The sequence below is a fragment of the Hypanus sabinus genome, chromosome 4, assembly GCF_030144855.1.
Source record: "Hypanus sabinus isolate sHypSab1 chromosome 4, sHypSab1.hap1, whole genome shotgun sequence".
In the NCBI taxonomy this organism is placed as follows: domain Eukaryota; kingdom Metazoa; phylum Chordata; class Chondrichthyes; order Myliobatiformes; family Dasyatidae; genus Hypanus; species Hypanus sabinus.
This window is the reverse complement of record NC_082709.1, coordinates 146,384,144-146,405,831: the sequence shown is the minus strand read 5'-3', so window position 1 is coordinate 146,405,831 and position 21,688 is coordinate 146,384,144. Positions and strand designations below refer to the sequence as shown.

Genomic DNA, 21,688 nt, shown 5'->3' with positions numbered 1-21,688 from the left:
CATTAATTTACCCACCACTGATGTCAAACTGACAGGCCTATAATAACTTCGAGCATATATCACAGATCCAACCTCAACTGAACCCCATTTGCTGTGAAACCCCACTGCAATTTGCCTATTCCTAAAGTCTACAGCAGATGCGATCTCAATGGCTCTCCATTGAGACAATACAAATACCAGCGCCAGGATGTTATTTATTGACTATAGCTCAGCATTTAATAACATCATTCCTACAGTCCTGATTGAAAAACTCCAGAATCTAGACCTCTGAAAACCCCTGTGCAACTGAATCCTCGCCTTCCTAACCAGAAGACCACAATCTGTATGGATAGGAAATAGCATCTCCACCTCGCTGATGATCAACACTGGCATTTCAGGGGGATGTGTGCTCAGTCCACTGCTCTACTCTCTCTACATCCATGTCTATGTGGCTAGGCACAGCTCAAGTGCCATCTGTAAATTTACTGATGATACATCCATTGCCGGCAGAATTTCAGATGGTGACAAAAGGCGTACAGGAGAGAGATATACCAGATAGTTGAGTGGTGTCCCAGCAACAACCTTGCATTCAACATCAGCAAGACCAAAGAGCTGACTGTGGACCAGGAAGGGTAAGATGAGGGAACACAAATCAATCCTCAGAGGGATCAGAAGTGGAGAGAGTGAACAGTTTCAAGTTCCTGGGAGTCGATATCTCTGAGGACCTAAACTGTACGGAACATATTGATACAACAATAAAGAGGCACAATAAGTTATTTGAAATATTACAGGAAACTCTAAATCTAGGTTCAAAAGACCTCCGCCTAATCAGAAATCTGTACTGGGAACAAACTGCCACTGTAAGAATAGGTGGAGAAGTGAATCCGTTTACGAAAATCAAGAGAGGCTTTAAATAAGAGTGTGTTTTCTCCCCCGATTTGTTTAATGTGTACAGTGAAACAATATCACAAAAAATAAGAGACATCTTGGGAACCAAAGTTGGCGGTGAAAACATCAATAATTTCAGATATGCGGATGACACTGTGTTAATTGCAAGTATGGAGGAAGAACCACAAAATTTAATTGATACAGTTGTTGAAGAAAGTGCAAAACTGGGTCTGTCGATCAATTGGAAAAAGACAATGTACAGTGATATCAAAAAAGGAGAAGCCTATTTGCAGGCTGAGAATAAACGGGGAAGACATAAAACAAGTACAGCACTTTTGCTACTTAGGAAGCTGGGTGACATCAGATGGCAGGTGCGACATGGACACTAAAAGAATAGGGATGGCAAAAGACACCTTTACGACCAACACTAAACTAGGCATGACAACCTGCCTCAGAGTACTGAAATGTTACGTTTACCCAGTTATGTTATATGGCTCAGAATGTTGGACAGTATCTAATAACATGAGGAAACGAAGCAGCAGAGTTGTGGTTTTTAAGGGGGATGCAAAGAATATCACGGACAAAACAAATATCTAACGAGGATGTCATGAACAGAGCAAGCACAAAAAGAGAAATAATGTATGAGATGATGAAAAGGCAACATAACTTCATTGGACATATGATTAGGAAAGAGGAGTTAGAATGCATGGTGATTATGGGGAAGACTGAAGGGAAGAAAGCAAGAGGAAGGCAAAAACAAATGATGATGGAGACAGCAGCCAGAGAACTGGAAATGAATACCAATGAATTGATCCACTTGACCCGAAACAGGAGTTTGTGGGCCATGACAGTCAAAACTCAAACTGGACATGGCACCTGATGATGATGATGATAATGATACAGAGGCAAGACAGCTGCTATATTTCAATAGGAGTTTGAGATTTGCTTTAGTAACTAATTTGATCAAAAACTTCTACAAATGTACCATGGCAGCACCACAGTCTGGTAAAGGGGGGAGGGGGCTACAGTACAAGGTCGAAATGAACAGCAGTAAGTTTTGCAGTAACTCATAGAATTAGTCAGCTCCATCGTGAGTACTAGCCTTTTTAATATCTGAGACATCTTCAACAAGCAGTGCTTTAAAAAGGCAGCATCCATCATGAAGGATTCCCACCACCCAGGACATAACCCTCCTTCAGGAAGGAGGTACCGAAGCCTGAAGACACACACTCAGTGATCCGGGAACAGCATCGTCCCCACTGATTTCAAAATGGCCACTGAATCCATGAAACACACACAAAATGCTGGAGGAACTCAGCAGGCCAGGCAACATCTATATAACAGTCGACATTTTGGGCTGAAAACCCTTCGGCAGGATTGAACTCATGAACACTACCTCACTACTCTTTTCTTTCTGTTTCGACACTACTTATTTAACTGAACTGTTTAGTTTTCCACACACACATAATGTGTATGTATATATATAGTTACGTACCCATGTGTATCTTGTACTTGTCACGTGACAGTGGTGTTGAAGATATGCTGGGCCTTGTGATGGTGGAGTAACGTCATTTTCCCACCAGTAGAGGTCATGTGACAGGTTTTTTTTAAACAGGGTATAAAAGGAGGACCCTTCCCTGTGAGGAGGGGCAGTTCGTGACTGGATTTGCCATTTTGACTCCATGCCACTGCACGGTCCAATATTATGACGCAGTTTGGTTGAAAGGTGGAGTTTTATTTAATGCCTAAAGTTTAAAAGGCCATTGCCTGCAATTTCCTTATAATACTGCCAGTTAAAAATCAGTGGAGAGTGAAGATTGGAGTTCGGGAGCTAAAAGATCGAGGAAAGTCGATTTTGACGGTGAAACAGGTTCAACCTTGTTTGATCCTTATTCGGAAGGAATTCGTTGGCTGTGCCTGTGCTAACCCCTGCAAATAATAGCAGAAAGGGTTGGGTACAGTTTTGTAAAGGAACGGTCAGTGCCTTTAAGCCGTTTCATTTTCATCTTCGTAAATTCTCCGGGAAAAGTATAGTTTGACTGGGAACCGCAACAACACGACATGAAAGAGAATTTAAGTTGTCTAAAAAGTCTCTCCTTTAATGGACTGTAAGCATTTTGAACTTCTGCAGTACTACTTTGAAGAACTGTTTTTGCAACATCGCTTTAAGAACTGTTTTCGCTTTATTCCTTTAAGAACTGTTTAAGCTGCCACACAGCAACTGATTAGTTGTTTGTTTACTTTTGGGGGTTTGTTTTTCAGTGTTTAATAAATGTTTTATTTGTTATAAAAAACCCTGCCTCACTTATATATTTATTGTTGCTGAATCCGTAACTATATATATTTAGAGAGAGAGAGAGAGAGAGAGAGAGTGATACACACACTTATACTTTATTGATCATGTATTGTACCGCTGCCATAAAGTTAACAAATCTGGCAACCTGTGCTGGTGATATTAAACCTGATTCTGATTCTAGTCACCGTATTACAGGAAGGATATGTGGTGTTCAGGTTCAGATAAGATTTAATGAGGGATTAGGATAGGAAGATAGATTAGAGAGGCTAAACCTGTTTTCTTTAAGGCTGAGGTAACGTCTGAACAGAAGGTATGGTAAGAATCTGTTACCTTCAGTGTGTGTGGGGGAGGGTAGGTTTAAGGATCAGAAGTTAAATATATATTTAAAAAAAGGAAGCTACAATTAAGACAGGCTTGAGGAAAATCCAGTAACATGGTGTATTTGAAACATTAAATATGAAGATATTGTTTGTGGATGTGGTGGAGGTGGGTTGTATTGTAACTGAGAGGAATATATATGGAGAGAAAAGGCTGCAGAGAAGGACCCAGGAAATGGAACTAGTGAGTTCCTCTGATACAGAACCGTGCAGGACATGATAGACTGATAGGCCTCCAGTGCTGCAACAATATACCATAATTGAATAGGTAAAGGAGAAAACAGCAAAGGCTTAGCTTCCAATCATTGAAAATCAATAAAGGGCAGGTGCTGGAAATCTGAAATAGAAGCAGAAAATACTAGAAATACTCACTAGTCAGACAGTATCTGGAAAGGGAAAAAGAATTAACATTTAGATCCATTTCTTCCCACCTACATCTGTGACAGTTAACATACTCTCAACCCCTTCAACAAAATTCATTTACCTGGCTGGCCCTGAACACCTCATTTTCGCCACAGACATCCAATCCCTGCTCACTTCTATGCCCCAGAAGAAAGGTTTAAATGCTCTGTTTCTTTCTTGATAACAGACCCAAACAATGTCCTCTCCACCATCATCCTCCTCTGCCAGAACTACGAGTAAACTTCCAATGTCCGTTTCAGCTTCTTCCACTTTCTCCAGAACTAAGGTAGACATGGACATTCATAGAGTGCTACAGCACAGAAACAGACCCTTTGGTCCATGTAAACTGTTATTTTTATATAGCCCCATTGACCCACACCTGGGCCAAAGCACTCCATACACCTCCCATCCATGTACGTATCCAATTTTCTCTTAAATGTTGCAATCCAACCTGCATCCGCCATTTCCATTGGCAGCTCATTCCACACTTGAATCACCTTCTAAATGAAGGAGTTTCTCCTCACGTTCCCCTTACATATTTTATCTTTCACTCATAACCCATGACCTCCAGCTCAGGTCTCACCCGACCTCAGTGGAAAAAAATCTATTTGCATTTGTCCTATCTAAACCCCTCAGCTTTGTATATCAAAATTTTCCTCGTTCTCCTCGACTCCAGGAAGTAAAGTCCTACTCTGACAAATAAACTCTTCTCTGGCTTTCAGCTGGGTACGGTTAACAATTATAACCAATGTTTTGATGACCAACTCTGCCATCTTCATTAAGGTTGATACTTGGTCATGTATAGTCCGGAGGCATTTATACTCCCCCCCCCTCCCCCAGTCTGTCCCTCCTGATTGATTAGTCTTCATCCAATTAGGTTTCTGCTCTCCCACCTTGTTTACAATCTAATTTCAGTTCTTACTTAGGGCGAGACCTTCATCATTGTTAAACTTTATTTCCTCTATGTCATTGACTTCCTTTCCCAGGCAGTAGCAGAACATTGCATTTACAATGACCATAGGATTAACTTTGATGGCACAAAACTACTGTACTGTGCCAGTGGCTTTTGGGACCTTCCTGTCTGCTACACCCCCAATCTTGGTATCATGCACAAATTTGTTGATCCGGTTTACCACATTATCATTCAGGTTGTTAATAGGGATGCAAACAATGGACCCAGCACTGATTCCCGAGGCAGACCACTCGGCACAGGCCTCCAGTTGGACAGACAACTATTTACTATCACTCTCTGGCTTCTCTTGCTAAGCAAATATCGAATCCAATTTACTACTTCATTCTGAATGCAAGTGACCAAACCTTCTTAATGTGGGACTTTGTCAAATGCCTTGCTAAAATCCATGTAGGTAATGCCCATTGTCTTTCCTTCATCAACTTTCTTTGTAACCTCTTCAAAAAAAAGATTGGTTAGACATGATCTACCACACACAAAGCCACATTGACTATTCTTAATTAGGCCCCATTTATCCAATGCATATATATCTGATCACATAGAATACATTCCAATAATTTCCTCACTGATGTCATCTGGCTCACCAGCTTATGGGTCCAAGCTGTGCCAGCTTTTTTGTTGGCTAGGTGGAACAGTCCACGTTCAAAACCTACACAGGTAATGCTTCCCAACTCTTTTGTTACATTGGTGACCTGAATTCTTGCACCCATGTAAAGCTTAACAATTTTATCAACTTCACCACCTGTCCTCAAGTTCACTTGATCCATCTCTGACACCTCCCCTTTCTTGATCTGTCTCCATCTCCGGAGACAGGTTATTCACCAACACCTCTTACAAACCCACTGATTTCCTCAGCTACCTTGATTATATTGCTTCCCATGATGTTGTTTGTGAGGATACTATTCCCTTTTTTCAGTTCCTCCGTCTCTACTGCATCTGTTCTGAGGGTGACACTTTCTATTCCAGGATGTCCTGCTTCATCAGAAATTAGAGGTTCCCCTCCACTGCTATTAATGCAGTCCTCACTCACATCTCCTCCATTTCCCACACATCTGCCCTCATCCCATCCCCCCCCCCCACAGCAAAGGTTCCTGTCCACAACCTCTAAAGCTAATATAACATACTCTACAACATCTGTTATCTTCAATGAGATCTCACCACCAGGCACATCTTCCTTTCCCCTCCCTTCTCTGCTTTCTGCAGGAGTCGCTCTCCCCGTGAGTCCCTCATCCTCTAATCCCTCCCCACTGATCTCCAACCAAACACTTATCACTGCAACTATTCCAAATGTTATACCTGTCCCTACCACCATTCAGGGCCTTAAACAATATTTAGGTGAGGCAGCACTTCACATGTGAATCCATCTTTGTCATTTCTTTGCATCCAGTGCTCCTGATGTGGCTTCCTTTACCTTGATGAGACTCAACACAGATTAGGAGATTGCTTCATAGAGAAACTTCACTCCATCTGCCGTAACAACCAGGATCTCCTTGTGACCAATCACTCTAATTCCACTTCCATTTAATGCTATAAGTTAGAAAATTCAATTTCAATGCCATCAGGTTAGAGGCTCCCTTATACATATTTAGTTCATAGCCATATTCATGAAATGACAATACAGTACAGTCATATTCTCCTTTGATCATATATGGATAGTAATGTCTTCTTTATATTCTTAATAATAATTCACCAAATATTTACCCTTAAAGCTTATTTTATTCACAACAAATGTATTTATAATTCCAGGAATATAATTTACCTTTATACAAAATAATCAAATACACTATACGCCCCCTAATGTGATATTACCAATCATTCCCCAGATCCTCCTTCTCATTTCATTCTTCTTCTCCCAGGCTAATCATATCTGTTTTTTCTTGCATTATTTACAATCAACATAGGATATATCATAAACAAATGAAAATTTACTTGAATTTTTCACATCAAAATTCATTTATCCACAGAGAATGTAGAATTCCCCAAAAATGCACTGATGGTTTCAATTAGAAAAATCTTTTTGTACAAGTAGTTCTTCCACAAATACACTTGCAAAAATATTCATTCAATGGCACATCCGATGAGCTCTATTCGAAGTGCAATGCTGTTGTACCAACTTTTTGGAATTATACGGATATGTGTGGCAGAAATGGGAGGACTAATGTAGCTTTTCTTGTGTCTGTAATAATCAGTATTTCCAATGAATATCTGTGAAATGAAAATGATATCTATTAAAACTATTTTAATTGGAAAATCTTTAGACTTACACTTTCAGTGGAGAAGATACTTTTCTCCCATAAATTTTGAAATTCAAAACTTGGAGAAACACCAAACTCAGTTTTAGTATTTCTTTCTTTTTCAATCTTTTTATTGAATTTCATAAATAAAAGAAACATAATATAATAATAAATAGGTTATAAATGCATAAGACTTGAAATTGAATTAGTAGTAGGATAACAATATCCTATTAAAATATCAACATAGAAACATAGTACATTATCAATCAAGTCTATAATAATTATATGAAAAAAATAAAAATAATCATCAAAAGAAAAAGAAAAAAATTATAAAAATACAGGCAAAAAATATATTAAAAAAATACTAAACTAAACTAACATGGGCAATAATAACAGTTTATTTGTATATGATAGTGCCAAAAACTCCGGAACTCCATACCTGAACAAGGATAAGTAAAGAGAAGGTCTGGAAGAGGCCAAATTAATTCATATGAAAATGTCGAATGAACGGTCCCCAAGTTTCTTCAAATTTAATTGATGAGTCAAAAATAGTGCTTCTAATTTTTTCCAAACTCAGAAAAGAAATAGTTTGAGAGAACCACTGGAACGTGGTAGGAGGATTTACTTCTTTCCAATTTTGTAATATAGACCTTCTGGCCATTAATGTTACAAAAGCAATCATTCGTCTAATTGAAGGGGAAAACTGATTATCATCCTCATTTGGTATACCAAAAATTGCAGTAATAAAATGAGGTTGTAAATCAATATTCCAAACTGAGGAAATGGTAGCAAATATGTCCTTCCAATAGTTATGTAAAGCGGGACATGACCAAAACATGTGGGTCAATGAAGCCACATCTGAATGACATAGTTTTAGTATTTCTAATAGTACTAAATAACTACTACTAATAGCTTTACTAATATAATATACATAATTTAATTCATTTAGTTTCTCTGTTTTTGATTAATTGTTAACCACTTAAATATGCTAATTTATAATCAAATTCATCTTTACTGTCCGCATGAACAGTATTCTTGCACTTCCTCATGAATTCATTCTTCCTCTGAGTCTAAGTAAGCTGTTTGATAATAAATAGTTTTAAAGCTGAATCTGACCTAGTTATTAGCAACCATAGACCAACTTACATGCTGCATGTAATTTAACCTTAAATATAAAATACTTTGCACACATGGAAAAATGCTACTAATGTCACACTAAACATTGTGTTTCATTGATGCTAATGAACTACAAACTTACTTTTTCATTTCCACTTGACTGATCTGTATATGGCATCCATATTTTTCCATCAAAGCTGAAATGGATTGCATAACTTTGTACAAACATCGTGGCGGTGAAAGACTTGACCCCTTGTGTAATAATACCAGTTATCTTCATTTTCTTTCCAAAGTTAACCTGAAGCCATTGATTTTTATTCAGTTCCTGGATCAAATAATAAGATATTGAAATTCATAGTGTCATTTGACTATTAATAACTCCTTGTCATTTAATCCTGCCATTTACAACTTTTATACTTCACTTTGTTCTGACTTTGGGTGCAAATGGACTTTTCAATTATTAAATTCCATCCTGGCCAATATCCTCTGCAGAACAGATATAAGATACAGAATAATAGAGCAATATAGCATGGAAGCAGGCTGAGGAAGATCCCCTCCAACTTTTGATTACCTCCTGCACCGTATATGACACCACTATGTTGTCCGAAAGTCTACTAACCACTTCTCTTTCAAATCTTTCATACAAATGATGAACAACAATGATCCCAATATGGAACCTGTGACACACCACTAATCACAGGCCTCCAAGTCCGAGAAACTACCTTCTAGCATCACCCTCCGCTTCTTCCTATCATCAAGCCAATTATGTATCCATCTGATCTAGTAGTTACAAATTCATAGAGTCTCTCTGATAAGATGGAACATTTCAGAGTATTCACTCTAACCTAATTATAGACGCAAGTACTTTCCAGACATTGAGTTAGGCTAATTGGTCTGTAGAACCCTGATTCCTCCTCCTCACCCATCTTAAAAGTGAAATTATAATTCAATTTATTTTAGGTTTCATTCAGAACTAGGAGCCAAAGGGACAGTTACTGTTGAGGCTTAGTAAACCCAAATTATAAAATAACAATCTCTAATTCATTAAAAGCAGTAAATCAAACAACCTACTCCACCAATGGAATACAAAACTTGTGTTTATCTTCACAAAGCATTTTAGTATTAGCTTTAACAATTTGAATTAACAAACACATCTGAAGGGAAATAATACCTACATATGTTAACTTAACAAATAAATAGAACAATTTGAATTAATTTGTACAGCTATACAGAATATTTGGCAGCAAGAGGACACAGATTAGATTTCCTGCGTACATCAGGTCTCCATGCATTAATTCTGCCGCCTAGGTCCAGACGTGCCAGTTGTGGTGACCAAGTACCCCACCATGAAGACAGCAAAGATGAAGCAGTTATCTGATCATTTAAAATAATTCCTTTCTTCATTCCCAATGGTTGTGAGCAATCTGAAAAGCAATGTGCATATATAAATAATAAATAAATCTATATATTTTGAATCTAACATTCCACTAAATTCTAATGAAAAATGAATACCAACATACTTATTATCTAAATGAAAACTGTGATGACTGATTAGTGAAATCAGTTTCTATGACTTTTAGAATCTAAGATTAATTATATACAGGTTTCCCCCGCTATCCGAAGGTAGAGCATTCCTGTGAAACCATTTGTAAGCTAAAATGTCGTAAAGCGAAGAAGCAATTACCATTAATTTATACGAGAAAAACTCCTGAGCATTCCCAGACCCAAAAAATAACCTACCAAATCATACCAAATAACACAAATATATAGTAAAAGCAGGAATGATATAATAAATATAAAGCCTATATAAAGTGGAAATATCGTATGTACGGTGTAGTTTCAGAATTGGGAAGACAGCGAGCCAAAATTGATTTGGAGGGGAAAAAAATCGGCATGTACACACATGTGCACACAACTGCCTGCACAAGGCTTCACAGTCATGGTAGTCTTTCTCAGGGTAAACACACGTATAACGCTGGAGTCTTTTTTTTGTAAAAGCGAAATTCCTCTTTGGTTAGCGAAAACAGGTACTAATATAGGTCTTTCATAACAGTGAGCTGTCGTAAAGCAAATGTTTGAAAACCGGGGGACACCTGTAATTGTATTCTCCTCTTCCATAATTTCATAAACTAGGATTTGTTGAAGACAGTATTTTTGACTAACTTATCCATTCAAAACTGAGTTTTTTAAAAGCATGTTTATATAAATAGGAACTTTTTAAACTTTTTAAATACCTTATAATAGACATTAGCAAAATTGATTAAAGGAGAATGCATGTGCAGATATGAAGTTAGTTAATCAACAAAAACACAGAGGAAAATTATATATGGTTGATTTGCCAGAGTAATGGAAAATATATGACTATCACCCAAACCACAGGAACATAATGACCTGGACTTGATTTTCACAGTTTGTAGGGAAAAAAAATCTAAGAAACCTCTTGAAATTTTACAACTCAGGAATTGCCCCTTTAGATTGTCAATGTAAATCAATTATTTAAGAAAGATGAGAAAAAAAAAAGAAAACCTACTAATATGACAGGGAGAAGTTAATGGACTCAATAATTAAAATTGGAGTGACTTAACACTTAGGAAATATTGGACTGTTCAGAGAAAATCATTGTGGATTTCTAATGTGACTGTATGAAAAAGACTTTTGCAGGCTCTTAATCTGTCATTCTGATCACATAATAGAAAGCCATTTATCTGATTATTTGTGATAATGATTCATAGTGTTATGTACCCCTAGGGTTCATATTTTCTATGGACAATCACTTGAAAATGTTGGGAAAATTAGACGGGCTTTTGGACACTGTTTGGGGGGGAAGAGGAGAAGAGAGAGAGAGAGGAGAGAGAGGGAGAGAGAGGGAGAGAGAGGGAGAGAGAGGGAGAGAGAGGGAGAGAGAGGGAGAGAGAGGGAGAGAGAGGGAGAGAGAGGGAGAGGGAGGGAGAGGGAGGGAGAGGGAGGGAGAGGGAGGGAGAGGGAGGGAGGGAGAGGGAGGGAGGGAGAGGGAGGGAGAGGGAGGGAGAGGGAGGGAGAGGGAGAGAGAGGGAGAGGGAGAGAGAGGGAGAGAGAGGGAGAGGGAGAGGGAGAGGGAGAGAGAGGGAGAGAGAGGGAGAGAGAGGGAGAGAGAGGGAGAGGGAGAGAGAGGGAGAGAGAGGGAGAGAAAGGGAGAGAGAGGGAGAGAGAGGGAGAGAGAGGGAGAGAGAGGGAGAGAGAGGGAGAGAGAGGGAGAGAGAGGGAGAGAGAGGGAGAGAGAGGGAGAGAGAGGGAGAGAGAGGGAGAGAGAGGGAGAGAGGGAGAGAGGGAGAGAGGGAGAGCGGGAGAGAGAGGGAGAGAGGGAGAGAGAGGGGGGGAGAGAGAGAGAGAGAGAGAGAGAGAGAGAGAGAGAGAGAGAGAGAGAGAGAGAGAGAGAGAGAGAGAATGAATGAATGCTCGGCAGATTGTTTACCTTGCCTGCTTGTAAAACTCTTGCAGAGAGAGGAGGGCAGAGCAGGTTGATGGACAGCTGGTGTCCAATATGTGGAGATAAATACCAGATCAGCTGCTGGACCCAGATATACCACAAGACGCACAGGTTCGGACACTGAATGAGCTTTGTTGCACCCACAAGAAGGTGGGGTTTTGAAGGATTGATTCGGGGAATTGATCAGTGGCTCACAGTGTGAAAAAGTGCGACCAGTGGGGAACTATTTGTGTCTCCATCCTTGCCTGGGTGATTAATCCACCACTGAAGAATGGTCGCATGTGTTATGGTCATAGTCGGTGACCACAACAGGATTTCAGAAGATAACGGGAAGATCGATGGCATCAGCTCACTCTCTCTCTCCCCAACATTACACAGCTAACTACCTCAAACTGAACTGAACTCTCTTCATCATCATAAGACTGTAACCATTTACCCCTAGGTTTGAAAGAGCCTATTTTTGTTCCTATTTCCACATACACACATATAAAATTGCTAACCTGTTTAATAATATTTACATTTATATTACTGTATTGCTTAGTTACTAATAAACACTATTAGTTTATATCAATACCAGACTCCAGTGCATTCTCCATTTCTAATGGTTCTTTAACCCGGTCACGGGGTACGTGACAAAATTGGGGCCTGCATCCAGGATTTGAACAGAATTGTGTGAGGGCTTGTTTGAATTGATTGGGAAATGCCCTTATTTGATTTGGTTGTGTGGAAACATAGCAGAAATGGATGTTGATAAATTTTTGGAGGCGCCAACCTCTGAGGCATTAGAGGATGCCAGAAGATTGGAGCTGTTGAGTATTGAAAAAAAGTTGAAACTTACGAAGATGAGATCGACGACGAGGAGGTCTCAGATGCAGAGGGTCATAGCCGAGTTTTATGTATTTGAATGAGTGTTTAAAGTAGAGGAGTTGGAGTTATTTCCTGAAAGTAAACCTAGTGGGTTTGAGACCCAGGTTTAAATGGAAAGATTAAGACTCAAGGCTGAGGAGAAGCAAAGGGAGCTTGAGTTGTGAGTAAAACAGCTGGAGGCTGAGGAAGCAGAAAGACAGAGACAGTTTGAGAGGAAGATATGGCAGCTGGGAGGTCCAGTGTTGGACCCTGGTGACTTTTATAGCTTGAAAGAGCTGGTTGTAATTAAAGAATTTAAGGAGTATGTTCCCGATGATGTAAGGGCATACCTAGATGAAAAGGATGCTGCTACCTTGTGGGAGTCTGCTAGGTTGGCAGACAAGGTTGTTTTAACCCACAAGGTTGAGCTTGCTCCAGATGGGAGTTTCCCAGAGAGTAGCTGGGAGGATCTGGAGAACCTGGAATTTGAAACTGGGACTGGTATTAAAAGCCTAGAAGAGGCAGCTGTCCCGTTTGCCTGTGTTCCAAGTTGTTGAAGTACCTGTGGATTCACAGGGTACTGAACCTTATGTTGAACTATTTGTGTGTCCATCCTTGCCTGGGTGATAATTCCACCACTGAAGAATGGTCGTATGTGTTATGGTCATAGTCGGTGACTACAACAGGATTTCAGAAGATAATGGGAAGATCAACAGCATCAGCTCACTTCTCTCTCTCTCTCTCTCTCTCTCCCCAACGTTACTTAACTAACTACCTCAAACTGAACTGAACTCTCTTTATCATCGTAAGACTATACCCATTTACTCCTAGGTTTGAAAGAGCATAGTTTTGTTTCTATTTCTACACACACACACACCCACACACTATATACTTATATATAAAATTGCTTACCTGTTTAATATATTTGCATTTATATTACTGTATTGCTTAGTTAAAGGTTATAGCAATGAATAAAGATATCCTTTATCTACCCAATCAATGCTTACCCTTTCTCTAAGTTCCAGGAATACAAGCATAATCTTGTATTTTCATTAAGATCAAGTTTATTTGGACTGCCATTATTTCTAATATCTACTATTTAATTATTTATTTTTGTTGTTCAAAGTGATGACCTTGCAGCTATGTACACTCAAATTCATGTTACAACTTCATGCATTTACTTAGCAACTTCTCTTGATGATTTTATGTTCTTACTATTGTCACGTACCCCGTGAATGGGTTAAAGAACCATTAGAAATGGAGAATGCAGTGGAATCTGGTATTGATATAAACTTGATTGGGTAGATAAAAGATATCTTTATTCATTGCTATAACCTTTAATGTACATATCAGGCTCTTTTTAAATTATTTCATTACTTTCCTGACATATCAATTCTGACCTAGGGTAGAAGAGGGAAAACACAAAACAGCAAAACTTATACTCACACTCTATTTCACAACCATACAATTCCATACGGAGAGTTGGTCTTTCTCTGAAGGATGTTGGATACAATTTTATGTATCTTGCAATAATAGGCGGGTCAAACTTGTTAAACTTAATTCCAGAATTGTCAGAATTTCCATTAAATATCTTCAGGTGGATCACAGAAAAGAAATAATTTTATACAAGGAATAAGAGCACATAACATTTTAGAAATTAAACAAACTCACTGCAAGCTACTTTTGTGAATTCCACTTTTACTTGACTTACAACATTAAGTACACTTTTAATTACTTCTTTGGCAATGAAGTCCTTTGGGACAGCAAGAAACAATGCCAAAGATGATGCAGGGGAGATTTATAGGACTGTTGCTGGGGTGGAGACTTGTAGTTATGAGAGCCTTCCCAGACCGAGTGTGAAATCAGAAAATGCCTGTGACACTCAGCAGGTCAGGCAGTATATACAGAAAAAAAAGAGTTAATGTTTCAGGTCCATGGTCCTTTGTCAGAACTAATGCTGCTGAACCTTGGGTATTTCCAGCACTTCTGTTCAGATCTTTGGTATCTGTAATCTCATTTTTTCTATTTACTGCCATTTTTGGGATTGTTTTCTTCAGAACAACAGAGATTCTGAAATTTATCTAAGGTGCTTAAAATTACAGGAGGTCTTTAAACGGTGAGTCAGTTCTTAGGGCACATAGAATTGGTTACGCAGCAGAAAGGTCAGAGGGAAATTGAGAACATTATTACAATTGTCGAGTGATATAGGCTCTGGAACCCTCTGCCTGAAAGGGTGATGGATGCAGAAACTCTCACTACATCTTTTAAAAAAAGAAGTTGTAATATGTGGGGTGATGCACCTAAAGGAAACAAGTAGGATATATCTAAGATTGATTTTTGGCTGGTGAAGGCATGTTTGGCCAAATGCCATCTCCCCTCACCCCCCATTTCTGTGCAATAAGTTTCTATGATTCGATAAGCTGAAGTTAGATTCTTCACTGACAGGCACCGATTCTAAAACTTGATTGAATCTTAAAGTTGAGCAGCAGATGGACTTCAGGAACCCCAAGAACCATTGGGTAAATACTCAGGGGAGGTCTTAGTGATGGGCTCACTAGAGTCTTGACTCTAGCATCTCCAACATGAATCTCATTCCAGGAAGATTCCAAAATAACCAGTTTACTTGTGGGTAAAATCTCTATAGAAATTCAAAGTGCAGGCAATACTTGGGCCCAAACTTCCCCTTCAACTCTTCAGTGCCATGACTCAGACTGTGTAAGGTTGTTTTAATAATAACATAAGCCGCTGATGTTGCAGAGTGGAGTCCACCATGTGGATGTGTGGCCAAAATCTGCCTATCATGTACTATATTTGCCAACAATTTTGTTGATCAGGACCAGCCTGAAGCCAAGCACCAAGTTTCTCCATGACATAGTCAGGCAGTAGCATAGCATACCCTCAGTATTTCACCGAAACAAGAATTTAGATATTTATCCTCAAGCCTCCAGGGTGGGACCCGCAAACTTTAGTCAGGCAAAAATAAGACCAAATAAGCTACAGCTGTCACTCAAAGTAGTATTTTGTACATACCTACTCGTATGCTAAATTATTTATACTTAATAATTTGCACTCACTTGTTTGTTGCTCCTGCTGTTTCCATTGTAATACTTCCAATTGATTCCATCCACACTGTATTCAATGTAAAAGGCTGTAATAAAATAAGACACAAAAACCTGTCTCGCTCCTTGAGTAGCAATCTCAGTGAGCACCATTGGCCTTTCCAGGTCAACCTGTAATACCACAGCAATGCACGTGCATTAGCTACCTAATAGAGGAAAGTTAACTAAATATCAATAAATCGCTAAACATAGTTGATTCAAACAACATCTTCCTTCATTGTTTGAAACTGGGCATAGGTCAGAAATGATCAAAGAAAGGTCTTTAAATACTTTTACTAGCTGCTGATGAATGTTATCATGTGTTATGCGTACTACTGTGTTTTAATGTTGTTTCATTTCTATATACATTATATGATTATATATGTTATTACACATTGTATATAGTTAAATGACAATAAATTTGACTTGAATAACAAAAATTCCTACACACCATAATTACATCCAGATGGTATATTAATTACTTAAGCAAGTCATATTGTTTGTCTGAATCACAAACATGAGTACAAGCATTTTTAGTAATTAAAAAGAAAGTAGTAGAAGAAAATTGCAATCAAAATATAAATGTAAGTTTTCCAAGAGGTTAAATTAGTTTTACTAATCAGTGTTCCAGAGCCGAGCACAGGTTGTTGAGGTCATATCTGGAGAATATAAGTTCTTCAGATCTCAAATCTGAAAATAATATGAATTGGTTTAAAACCTGTATTCTGTAATTTATGAAATCTATTCATAAATCAAAAGATAAGGTTTCACTACATCAGTGACATTATTTTCCCACATCCATTAAAGATGAGTTGGACATGATTAATCACTGAATGTTGGAGACTAGATTACTTGTTAGTGTAACCCTCTCACTGGGCTCATATACATACTCAGTTTGTCAGCTAACTTTGCTAATAGCCACATGACTCAGTGGTGAGAAGGCCAACTTTCATAAACACTATATATCTAGGGTCATTATGATTTGGGGTTCAACCAAACAAGATTGTTGTGATGTTCTGATTAAAGATGCCTCGATCTTAGCGAATGCTTTGTAAATACTGCCCATACACAATTATTGGTCGGTAAGAAATAAAAGATTGTACACCACATAAAATTATAAGGATAATATATTTACCAAGTTCAGCTTTAGCAAACAGTTATTTAAAGAAAGAAGAAAAAAGAAAAGGGCCCATTACATTTAGACTAGTCAAAGTGTATACTTGACTGTTGGTGCTCATCTGTTCCAAAAGCTGGATACAGACATCACTCACGGTGCCAAACCCATGGTCTGCATGAAAGCACCTGCCACGTTTAAACACCCTTGAAAGTCTATCTCGAACAAACAGGCTGTCTCTCAGAAGTAGGGGCTCTTCCTCCTTGGAGCCATTCATCTGCACAAAGCATTTCTTGCAAACAAGACTCTCTTCTCCAGTGGCATTCTGCAGCATCTTCCCTTCTGTCCTGCTCCACAGCTCCCGCCAAAGGACCCCAAACCAGACCACTGTCCTTCACAAATCTCTCTCCATCCCACTCTCACTAGAAACTTCTCCCAATCCCACCATCCTGACTGGCCAACAAAATATTCCTAAGTAACAGGGCTTCTTTTCTTTAGCCAAAACCAAAACTTTCTACCAGCAGAATACACTGGTTTTTCAAAAAACTGCTAAAATGAAATACCTCACAGCATAGCAGTAGAAATCTAAACCAGGGCACTATATTAATTACCCACTTCTTATGAACTTGTGAGATTGGTTCTTTAGAAGTCATTTCCAAGTTTATATTGCTCTCCAGGTAGTACATTTCTACAGAGTTGAAGAGCAATAGTTTTAAAAGGGGCATGCTCCAATTGCACATGGGTTAGTGGCCTGTGACTAACAGAAAGTTTAGGATGAAAGTGTAAAGTGAAATTATAGATTGATCAGCATCTACTACGTAACCAAGCAATCAACGGAGTTCAGAGGTGACTGTGTATTCAATGGAATCAAGTAAAAATATAGATGGTTATGCATAGTTTCAATCAGATAAAGAGGCATGTAGAAAACATGAAAGAATAGTTCATCAAACACGAGGAAATCTGCAGATGCTGGAAATTCAAACAACACACACAAAATGCTGGTGGAACACAGCAGGCCAGGCAGCATCTATAAGGAGAAGCACTGTCGACGTTTCAGGCCGAGAACCCTTCATCAGGTCTTGATGAAGGGTCTCAGCCCGAAACGTCAACAAGAATAGTTCATCTATGGCTTTTGAAAACAGTTTTTCTCATTTAGTTAAGCATGCTTTTATATAATTGCCAAACATTTCTAAATATGCTGTAAGGTTTACATGCATAAATACTGCACCCTTCATGATTAAGAAGAGTTCTTGTCAATACATTAACTTGTAGGAATTTGAACATACTTGGATCCAAGGTGAATTTTTCATTTCAACACTCCAAGCATTGATCCTGTCTTGGTTGTTCAATCTCGCCAGCTTTGGCTCCCAGTTATCTAATAAAGGTAACAAAATGCAAATGAAAACCTGCAAATGGCAGCAAAATAAATAAAACATACAGAAATCAATATATTTCACTGTATGTTTCAATGTATATACAAGTGACAAATAATGATAATCTTTAAATATTAACCTTCAACCACATTTGTACAGGTTAAAATTCTGTGTTATGTTTATTTGCAACTTAAACAGAAAAGAAGAATTTTATGTGTGTTCACAGACAGCTACATAATTTATAAAATGGGTATCATTGTTTATACCTTTCTTTTCCTGAGAATTTTTTATGTGTTTAGGCTTTACATATACAAAAATTATCTGCAGAGATACCCTTGTATAGATAGTGAAAAAGTCTAATGGTAGAATGAAGATGAATTATTCTTTGAAATAATACAAACTTACAGTAGATTTTCAGCTAATGAGTTGGATTGCATTTATTGCTAGCTGGTAATTATATCTACCCAAGAGAAAAGTGCACTAGCTACAGTGCACATTGCAGTAGGTTTCAGACACCTGCACTGCACTCCAGAGCAGAATTGTGGAATGTGCTGGAGACAACTGATTTCCCACTTCATCCATCAGTAAAGTGATAGATCACTTATAGGAAAATTTAAAACAGTACACAGTTTATACATTACATAGCTGCCTGCAGGTAAAAGCCAGAGGTGTTCCATAATACTGTGGGGCCAGATGTCTATCTGTCTGACGGATATTCTATCTGTCTCCACACCTTAATACCAGTCATAGTTGCTGCATCACTTCACACCCTTATTCATATGAATGGAATTACTGAACCTCACTGAAAAGGGTTAATTAAGGAAGTGCATTTGAATATTTTAGCATCATTTTGTCTTTCACAAGCTGAATGTTGAAAAATATTATGATTTATTGATGATTTTTGATATTTTAATTATTTAAATATTTTTTCAACCTGTTTCTAAATGTTTCGTTACAACAAAGTTCAGAAAGAGTCCAGCAGGCCTCTAACTGCTAAAGTTAAGTTAAGTTAAATCTAACTCTAACCTCTAACTCTAACAGTGAAGAGGTCATCAGGGCAATCCATGGGGTAGATCTTGTGTTCACTGCCTGAAGACTAGTTGATGCTGGCAATTTGCTCCAATTATTGAATTGCCTGCTGCACTGAGGTCACACAAGCTTTCGAAGCTAAGTGGTTATAGCAATCCTCTGCACACACAGGCATTCTCAAGGTCAGGTCCAGCTTGCCAAGCTTCCTACCACCTGAACCAAATTATACATTTCATTCTGGAATTTCCACCACACCGTCTTGCACTTGAATCACTTCCACATTAATTTAGTTCTACAATTATCGATTTATAATGGTGTTTGAATACAAGTACATTTCATCAACTGACTTAGTGAGTCATAGTCAGAACGTTCCTCATATGTTGTCAGCCAGAACAGCAGATTCTAATTTATCTTCTAGTTGATTTGTACAAAGGAAAATGAAAGATTTAATTATTTAGTTTTGCCACAATATTATTGGTTACGGCTACAAAATTTCTATTAAATCAACTGATAAAGTGGCTGAGGATAGTATGTGAAAATTGAAAGGCCTGTCTATGAGGTGAAGAGCCCACCACGTCCAAAGCACTGAACAGCTCATGAACTACGTCTCAATGGCATCAACATTGCACTGTCATGCATTTTTCTTCAAGAATGATAAACAAACGGCACTGGTGAACATAACAGAACCAAAACACTTACCTTTATAGGCTGATGCAGTGATCTGTGCATCAGTTATACTTCCAGTTACCATACCCAGTGGGGCATCACAGCCTGAAAAGGAAACAAGAGTGTATTACACCAAATATGAGTTTGAACCGTTCCACTTTCTGAATCTTCTTATTTATCCTATATGAATGTCAGCACTGTGAAATAAATTAAACCTCACCAGTCGTAAGTGACAAGTCATCCAGAACACTATGGTCACACCTTCTATAGTTTTAAGGCCCACATCTATTTGACTTAAATTGTTTTGTTTTTCTATGCTCCGGAGGGTCAATTTCTAATATCTCCCCCTCACCTTTCAATAATTCCATGACTTCACTTCAGCTCCTATATTTGTTGACTCCAACACAACAACATAGAAGATGCTACCACGGCTATGCTAGTGATGGATATTAATTACTGCCAAGAAAGCAGCAATAAAATATGAGAAAAGAAAGAATATGATTTTCTAGATGTAGCAGTGATGATGGCAGACGTGCATGCAGTATGTTCACTGATGAATCATCTTTTCGAGTTTGAGCTTGAGAGTCTGAGGTCCATAGCCATTTCCTCTCTGAAACTGTGAAGGCACTGAGAGCAAATGATATTGCTCAGGTCTGGGCAGAGGACAGAAAATAGTTCAATACAGCCCACTATGGGAAAAAAAATCAGGCGATGCATTAAGTAAGCGAATACAAGAAGTGAGACCAGGGACACATGGAAGGCTAGTGAAGTCTGGCAGCATCAACGTGAGTGTCAGCCCCCAACCAGCATGGATTCCAGCACTTCCGCCACGCCTCTGTTCTCTCCCGCACTGCCTCCCCTGGGCTGCTGTGACAGACGACGCCACATCATGACTGCCTGGTCTGCGAACAACCAAGGCCAGGCAGCTCCGCTGTCGATCTCACCAAAAAATCAAGGAACCAGGCTTGCAGCATTTTCTATTACCAATATCCAACAGGGTTTTGTGATCACAGAAACAAAAACATTCTTTAAGACACATACTTGCACCATTTGACAGATCTGGAGAGGCCATGAAGGCCAAGTGCACCACCATCTTACCAGAAGGGAAATGGGCCAGCAGAGACAGTGCACAATTAAGTTTTCATGTCAGCTTTCTCATGCAGGCTAGAGTTACAGCCTAGATCTTTGCCTTCAAATCAGGAGTAGGGTTTAACCCATCACATTTGAACTTAGAGAGAAGAATACAACCACAGACCACTAAACTACAAGAGCAGTTCAATGGTTTAACAATTATTTTTCAACATAAAGGGCTTCAGAAGGCACAGACTTATTGTATCTAGATTTCTGTCCTTTTGCATTCAAAAATGGTCACACATTGGGAATTGTAAGTCATAGGGGTTCAACTGCAATTTTTAAGTTTTTTTTAAACTGTAGATTAAACTTCATTTCACATTCTGTTCTGTACTTAGCAAGGTGCATAGCATTTTATTCCATTGTAATATTTCCTCATACCTTTTGATAAGACAAGCACATGTGCCCACATGCCTCCTTTATAATGTTCTCCATTTTCACTGTTTAACAGCCATAAGCCAGGTTTTGATGAACACAGCTCCACTACTTTAAAGGCACCTACAAGTGTTTAATTAGAAAATAATAACAATAATATTTTATTGATCCCAAGTGGGAAATTCTTTTGTTACAGCAGCAACATTTAAAAACACACTTAGCAGTGTGCAGCCTTAACTAATAATAAAGTACAGAATAATGATACACACAATAATAATTTACCAATGTGTTTCTCCTGTCACACAGAGATGAACTGCTGTATCTGCTT

At 38.6% G+C, this 21,688-nt stretch overlaps 1 protein-coding gene across 1 annotated transcript in view; it reads right to left on the bottom strand.

Annotated features, from left to right (window-relative positions):
* Positions 1–6,620: 6,620 nt before the first annotated feature.
* The window catches only part of LOC132393272 (coagulation factor V-like), a 38,297-nt gene continuing 23,229 nt past the window's right edge, over positions 6,621–21,688 (bottom strand). The window contains exons 11-18 of the mRNA XM_059968297.1: positions 21,367–21,483; positions 19,888–19,959; positions 18,073–18,161; positions 15,649–15,804; positions 14,021–14,165; positions 9,538–9,686; positions 8,405–8,587; positions 6,621–7,117 (exon numbers count right to left, since the gene is read on the bottom strand). Of these exons, the coding sequence (XP_059824280.1) occupies positions 6,971–7,117; positions 8,405–8,587; positions 9,538–9,686; positions 14,021–14,165; positions 15,649–15,804; positions 18,073–18,161; positions 19,888–19,959; positions 21,367–21,483 (1,058 nt within the window). The 3' untranslated portion in view covers positions 6,621–6,970. The remainder of the gene's footprint in view (positions 7,118–8,404; positions 8,588–9,537; positions 9,687–14,020; positions 14,166–15,648; positions 15,805–18,072; positions 18,162–19,887; positions 19,960–21,366; positions 21,484–21,688) is intronic.